The sequence below is a fragment of the Pterocles gutturalis genome, unplaced genomic scaffold (genome assembly GCF_000699245.1).
Source record: "Pterocles gutturalis isolate BGI_N339 unplaced genomic scaffold, ASM69924v1 scaffold16581, whole genome shotgun sequence".
NCBI lineage: Eukaryota > Metazoa > Chordata > Aves > Pterocliformes > Pteroclidae > Pterocles > Pterocles gutturalis.
In genome coordinates this window covers 1-7,932 of record NW_010105851.1, presented here as the reverse complement: position 1 = coordinate 7,932, position 7,932 = coordinate 1, and the positions used below count along the sequence as shown (strand labels likewise).

The window sequence follows — 7,932 nt, the reverse complement described above, 5'->3', positions numbered from 1 at the left end:
AGCAGGAATAAATAATCATCTGTTCTTTACAACTAGTTTAGTATTGAAGGCAGTACTGGTCTACTAATATCTGTTTCTTTTTCAATAATTAAGTATTTATCTTTTGAAGTATATAAAAGCCCCATAACTTTAAGTACAGAGAAAGCTAAGTAGCTTATGTACGTTTCCACATTAATAGAAGCTGGTTTATAGCATTAAACAGCCATCTCCATTTTAATAGGTGGATGAGGATTATAATCTTCAATCTGAAAGTCTTCTGCCTTAAAGTCACTGATGTCTTCAACCTTACGAAGAATTCGGAGTTTGGGGAAAGGTCTTGGCTCCCTCTGAAGCTGAAATAAAAGCAAGCTTATTGTATACTTGAAGGCAGAGATTTTGTGTTATAAATTAGATCTCATTAATCTCAATTCAGATTACACTATGTAGATTTTTCCCTCCTCCCTAAGACTTATACTCCAAAAAAAATCCCAACAAAACAAAAGAAAGTTGTAATACAGTTAGGTGAAATCTAGTATCTTGATAGGGAGCAGTAGCATAATTTTAAAGTGGATTCCCTGATCATCCAAGTGCACTGATAGCATTTTCAGTTTGCAGAGCAATTCCAGTGGTTACAGATTAGATTCCTTCCAGAGGAAACTAAATTGGAAATTCTGACCTCGATGTGCATCAAATGTACTGCAGTTTCTCACAGGAACATTTGGGTCTGAACCTGTAACTAGTTCTCTGGATGGTTTTGAACCATATAAATGGTGAGGACATTCAGTCTGAGCTAAGTCTAATCAAATAAAATTCTGATTTGCTTCTATTGCACCAAATTACTTCCTGAAGAAAATATAGTCTTCTTCAGACAAATAGTAATGCTGATTAACTCTGTGAATTGGTAAGTCATCCTTTTGTGATAAATCACAAAGGTATTTTATTTTGTGTTCATCTCTATTAGGTGGAATGGTTTTCCAAGGTTTTGAAATGATGAAGTCAAAAGTAGGGGTACAGATTCTGGATCTCAAACTTGGTGCTAGAATAGTACACTGATATACATTTCAATCATGTTTGTATCGTATTTTTGTTTCCGACCCAAGTTGAACAGAGATTAAGGTACTACAATTATTAGGGTAGAAATGAGAAGAAAAGCCATACAAACTAATATTTGCAAAAGGATATTTATAATACCAAGATAACCTTGTACTGGATAAGCATTGTGGAAGATAAAAGGATACAAGAATACAGAATAAGTACTTACTTGAACTTTTAGAGGTTCCACATGATTCAGATATATGTGAGCATCTCCCAAGGTGTGTATGAACTCTCCAGGCTGAAGAGAAAGGAGAATACATGTGGTTTTCAAATAGTCAGGTTTCAAGAAAGCAAAACATTACAATGCTTACAGTATTGATTCTTAGTATCTTATATCTAGAGTGAAAGTGCAGCTTCTGTACTGGACTGCATTATCAAGACATCCCTGCAAGCTTTGAAGGACACTATCTTCTCAGACTAATGCGTAATTAATGAAAAACATAAAGAAATTTCCACTAGCTTACAAAAAAATTTATCTTTGAAATCCTGCTAGGATAATAGCTACGGCAAATGAATGGAGCACTACTTGTCTGCTCACCAAGATGGAAACAGATGGGGCAGTGATATCCAGCTTTTCCACTCCACTTCTAGTAAGTAGGACTTGCCAAAGTTGATTTCAAACTAGTTCCCTTAGCCACTACTAAACAATGTAGTTTGTGCCAGTGGAGGTGTCAGTCACAGGCCAAACCCCAAAGCACTTACCAAGTTTGCAAGTTCTGTGACTTAGCAGCCCCTGAAACATCTAATTCAACTTTGGTAAATTTTATCTGCGATTTTACTGGCCTCTGACCAATGCAGATCAGCCCTCAGATATTACGCTAAAAACCACCAAAGCTGTGAGAGGAAGTGGCTGAAAGGCAACAGCTGCTTTATGGATGTAATGTTAAACCTCACTTTTTCTAGTACCTTGGCCTAATTTCTTCAGTATGTCTGCAATTGCTGTTAAGTCCAATTCTCCCCTACTTCCCTATTTTAAGTTCCCCTTCATGTTGCTGGCAGCAGGAGGATCAAGCCCAAATGAATTTGCTAGTATAATTTCTTACATGCTCTGAAGAAAAGGGGGTTTCACTTGTACAAGTTTGTGGTGCATTTAAATTACTCTGTAAAATTACAAAATGCAGCTCTGGAGTCATCTACAGTAGGAAATGAAAAAAATACCCAACTGAAATTATAGTGGAAGTTAGGGGGGCAGAATATCCAAATTGGAATCTCGACAGCAACCACTGAGCTACTTTGCTTCCAATAAAAAACACATGCTATGAAATTTAATCACTTGTATATTATTATCCCATAAGGACAAGTGCTCAGTTCAGATTTCTAAGAAGTAGACTAGTTGAACAGGTCAGTTTTGACATGTTCTTTTAAAAGACCTGGAGGAATTTCTGTCTGTTTGACTTGAATTTAAGAATCCTTGCATTGCTGATCCTGAGTGCCTGTACAGATCAGTAACTATTCACACTAAAATCATAATACCCTTTCTTACACATATGTCAGCAAGACTTTGAACAATATGTTCATTCCAGTTTTTCTTGGACATGACATGAAGAGTCTCATCTTTCAGTCCCTCACTCCTCAGACAAGATTAAATAAAATGATTAAATAACCTACCTTTAGCCCCGTGACATGGGCAATCATGTATGTGAGCAGTGAATAGCTGGCAATATTGAAAGGCACTCCTAGTCCCATATCTCCAGACCTCTGATAAAGTTGGCAAGACAATTCACCATTTACAACGTAGAACTGGCAAAGGGCATGGCATGGAGGCAAAGCCATCAGAGAAATATCTAGGAATTGCAGTACAAGAAGGAGAGGGGAAAAAAAATCATAACAACATTAGTGTCTTATAAATGTAGAAACTGCAAAACCTGAGCAAGCATTTAATGAGATACAGTAGAGAGCAAAAATCCAACTGTATTATCACTCTATTGTTTTTTCTCATTTAAAAGCACCTGCTGCCTAGGCAATTAAGTCTGGGTCATGACAAGCTGTCTCCTGGGCTTAGCACTAGAAAAGTCATAAACAGATATTCCACAGAACAGATTTATGCCATAATGCTGCACAGCAGTTTAGCTTTACTCACCTCAGTGAGACAGTTGATTTCCCTAAAGGAAGACATTAAGAGTAAAATCAAGCATGTACCTGAAAGCAACTTCCAACTGCTTCATCTTACTCTCTTCCCATTGAAACATGCCTTTACTGCTTGTTGAGTTATAAAAGTAATGATCAATAAAAAAATAATAATCAGAATACAGAAGATCTTTTGAATGTTTATCTCCACTTTAAAGTGCAGATAGTGCATTTACAGCTAGGTAAGGAAAACTTTAACCAGGTATCTCCTGATATCTGAGAATGTGGCATCCCCTTTCAGAGACACAAGGGGTAAATGCTGGGTGATTTTTTTTTTTGTGCACAGACCTACTGCATTCTCTGGCACTAGCTCTTATTTAGAAGTAGCCCTACAGAGTGAATGCATACCTAGACAACCTATGTTCAAGGAGATGATTACAATACAACTAATATTTTTTTTCTATAGTTACAAGTTTTTTGGTAAGTTTACAATTTGTCATATGGCTAAAAACCAGACACACTGCTTTGGCATACTCTTTTTCGGTTTTGTATTTTTTAAGCTTTTAAAAATAAGAATTGCAGTCTCTGAACAGAGACCGTATGTCAAAGACACTGGTAGCCAGGTACATCCCTCGCTTTAACCTGGAGAGAAAAACTTTGAAGTTATGGTTCAAGATTTTTGAGGTATGAGCATGAGAATTAAGTAGAAGGAAAACAAAGCATAGAACCCCTGCCCATTTTACTGCATTCCTGGTAGTTTTATAAAGAATAAGCAAGGACAGCAAATGGAACTGCCTGGTGACACAGGATTAGAACATAGTTTAGCATACAGTAAGATAATGTGCACTTAAAAGTCTGTTGTTCAATACCTTTGGGATTCCAAGCACACATAATGATTCTTCTGTCATCTGGATTGGTCTTGATTGTTTCAATCACTTTTTGCAACTGATCAACTCCTTGGTTGGAATAATCTGAAGAAAGATACCAAATAAGAACTAAGCCAGACAGATTCAAGTCATGATATTTTTTTAAATCCCAGCCCACATCCCACTTAAAAGTTACAACCTCTGAAGATTTTATTGTAACTTTGAAAGTGATTAAATTTATCAGTTGGCACCCTCCAAATGTAAGCTATTCTCTGTCTTTCTTAAGGTGCTCTAATGCATGCAAAATTCTCATTATGGCATATTCATATGCCCCCCCATCTCTTTTGTGTGCTTTAAGTACTTTTAGCACCCACTGAAATAGGACCACTCCTATTTAGAACACTTTATTCCAAGCCTCAACAACTAGACATTTTTCAAGACCAAACAAGAAATCTGCACAAATACTGCATCCCAGGAAACAAAAGTTGCAATACAAAAAAATTGGTTGACAGAGCATGTTACTTTACCATTTATGATGACTTGTTACCTAAAGGTAACCTTAAGGAGAAAAGCTGTAATGGAATGGGCAAGATATTACCACCTAGTCATTCATGGTATTTAAATTAATTTTCTCATTGCATTGCTGGATTAAGATGCCTTTCTAGATGTTAAACTTGCATGCTACAGCGCTCCTTTTAAAAAAAATAAAAAGTAAGCCCAGACCAGTAACATGGGGTGCCAGCATTCTTTGCATGCTCAGAAGGAGAAAGTTTTTGACAGATGAATAAACGCAACCATCTAGCGCTCACAAGGTCATGTATGAAAACTAAATTTCCCTAGCATTTAGTCCCAGAAGGGAACTTTAATCATGTATAGCATAGGATATTACATTTCACCCAGTGATGCCCGCAGGCTGATTTTTAGGCTCAATACCAGTTATGTAATAAATTCAGTGGAATTAACTGAACATTAGAATGGATTCCAGAATAAAAGAGTCATTAGTTGTTACTCATTGTTCTGACTCATGACAGTGAATCAGCATGGCTGGTAACTAATTTTTTCTAATAACTCTTATTGCAAAGCGACACGAAATTATGGTTACAGGGAGACCGAAGGTGGCAAACAAGGTAGTAATATATAATTAGTATCTCAGGGAATTCTTCCGTGAGCAGAAGCCTTTTCAAATCGTTATGTGAGTTCCTGAAGCTAATTACCTATCCATTAGTAATGCATTTTAAGGAAATCTATTAGTAATGAAACCTATGGGAATTTATCTTGTTCATTTTTTCCAAGCTCTGTTACACCTCAGACCTTTTAAGTTCAGAAATGCTGAAACATTTTAGTAAGTTTTTAGATGTGGAAGTTAAAAATTTGCATCATTTGTGTTAGCATAAAACTGTATTCTGCCAGCAGTCAACATGCCAGTCTAGTATCTGTAACTAACCTGAACGTTAAGACTGTATTGACAAAAAAACAAGAGGAAAAAAACATAATTAACCATGCTGTTATTCTGAGTTAAAAATCACATCAACCAGATAGAGACAATATCTTATGACTCTTTTTTTTAACGGCAGTCCTCTAAATGTTTTGTACATCCTCTCCTTCGGTGAATTATAAGAGCACCATCAAGACACTTCAGAGTAAGTTTAATGAACCAGTTCCACTGAAAATAACACAAAAAAGGTACTGCATCACATCATAACTTGTTACAACTATTCTGTTCACAGCATCATCAGCTATGGATACATTCTACTTTGTTCCAGCTGCAGAATGCAAAAATCTTTCTCTTCCACAGCTTCCAATGAATGTAGTGCATTAATATCAGCTCTTGCCAGCACAGTTGTATCATGGAAATCAGGACCTTGCATTGGTATTTTGGAAGTGAGGTGTCACAGTCATCTCACTAAGCAATCAAGACTGTATTTGTATGTGATTACCTGTGTGCATATCTTTGTATTCTGCTCCGAAGTGCCTCCACTGGAAACCATAAACTGGTCCCAAATCCCCCTCCTCTCTGGTACTGAAACCCTGCTTGTCCAGGAACTCACGTGATCCATTAGCATCCCAAATCTTCACACCCTTTGCAGAGAGCTCTTTGGCATTTGTAGAACCCTACAAAACACAGTCAGTAAGAAGTCTACATCCCAACACAGAAGACATGATCTGAAACAGCTGTATTAAGTTTTGCCAGTCTGTAGTATTTCTCCACTTATAAAGTGTGAACAGTCTGATTAATGTACTGGATGAGGTTTTTGCACACGAACAGAATAAAACTTACAAGCAACAAACATGCTAGGATGAAGTCTGAAGTGCCATACTGCTGTTATGTAACTCAGGATTCTTCTAGCTTTGTGAATGTACAAACAGTACAGTCTCAAGATCAATGTCATCTCATATGCACAGATGGATAAAAGTAGGCAAACAAAAAATTTACAGCCTAGGCATTGTCTTTGCCAAGCCACCTATAATGACCTTAAGGTCTTAAAAATCCTTCTGTTAAAATGACAAAAATGACAAATATGACAAAATGACTCAGAGAAATCTTACTGAGTTCTGCAACTTGTCCAAATCAGCACACTCAAAAAACCAACATAGAAAGTGTTCTGCTTTGGGGAGTGTCTAGTCCTTTATACTTGAGAAAAGATACTTTAAAAAAATGAATGTGTATTTGAGTCCTGCGATCTAGCAAATGGTCAGGTAGACTTTCCCGTACCTGCACAATGTCACAACATACAAAGGAACACTTATGTCATAATGTATTATCTACAGCTCAATTTTAATACTCTAGCTACAGCTGTTAGCTCTCTTAGATCTCAGGTTTTTGCTACTAAAAAGACTAGTGTTTACATCAGTCTCACTTCACCTGTGGTTCTGTATCGCTTGTTTCTGTTCAAATTAATATAAGCTATCTCAATATTAAAAAGCAGATCTTTAAATTGCCTGCAATTTACTTCACATTATTATTTCTCTTTCAAACACTAATAAAAGAGACTGTACTAGGCTTTAGAACTGTGGGGTACAGGCAAATTGTGGAAAGCCCTCACAATTTCAGACTATTTCCCTCAAAAAGAAACAGAACTCTTCCCATAACTCTTCCAAGAACTCTCCACTAAAATGCACAGAATGTCCTGAAGATAATAGCCTTCCACATGTGCTCAAAATATTCAGTGGTTGCACTTCTGTCACACGAACAGAAGCATCAGCAGTTATCCCAAATTCCTTAATCCACCCCACACCAGTTTGTTCCACTTATACCTCTCTCAGGCACACCACCCACAGAGACATCCAAATACTGAACCTTGATAAACCACAGCAGCTCCTCCAGCACTCCCTTCCAGAACACCCTCTTCGTTGTTAGCAGTGGAAACTGATCTGAAAAAGAGTTTCAGAGTGTCAGAGGTGACCAGAGACTTGTTTTTCTCCACATAGAGGGTAATGCCCTCATCTGACACTCAGAGGTCTGGATATGAAGGAAGGAGTCAGGAAAAGATGTCTAATTCTCATAGTCAGATCAAGGAAGACAAGAACCTGACTTCTATTTCCCTGGACAGTGGGGGAAGATGAATTATCCGTGGAGGCTTGGACAAATGCTGTCAGGGTACGGATGGACGCATGTGTAGGCATTCACAACAGTAAGTGGAGGCTTAAGATAAAGTTGTTGGCAAATCTATTTCACAAACCATTTCTCCTACTGTGCTTGAATGGTAGGAAGGACCACGACAGGTTACCTGAAGATCTTAACCGGTTTTTTACCAGGTGACAGCTTTGGGGCTGGGCCAGGCCTGGCTGTTGGGCCCAGGGGGACGGGGGTCCGGACCTGCCGCAGGCTGGCGGGCAGGAGAGGGGGATGGAGCTGACGGGACGGACCTAAACGCCTCCACGGGTCCCTGCAGCGGGTCCGAGCCCCAGCCCTGACGGGGGGGAG

The 7,932-nt window shown here is 38.2% G+C and overlaps 1 protein-coding gene across 1 annotated transcript; it reads right to left on the bottom strand.

Moving 5' to 3' along the window:
• Positions 1-125: 125 nt before the first annotated feature.
• TYMS (thymidylate synthetase) lies at positions 126-7,379 on the bottom strand (the record flags this gene model as incomplete). The annotated part of the gene is made up of 6 exons (XM_010087562.1): positions 126-332; positions 1,241-1,312; positions 2,683-2,858; positions 4,011-4,112; positions 5,945-6,119; positions 7,306-7,379. Coding segments are annotated over 6 exons (737 nt in total), but the record flags the coding sequence as incomplete, so codon positions are not given.
• Positions 7,380-7,932: the final 553 nt, after the last annotated feature.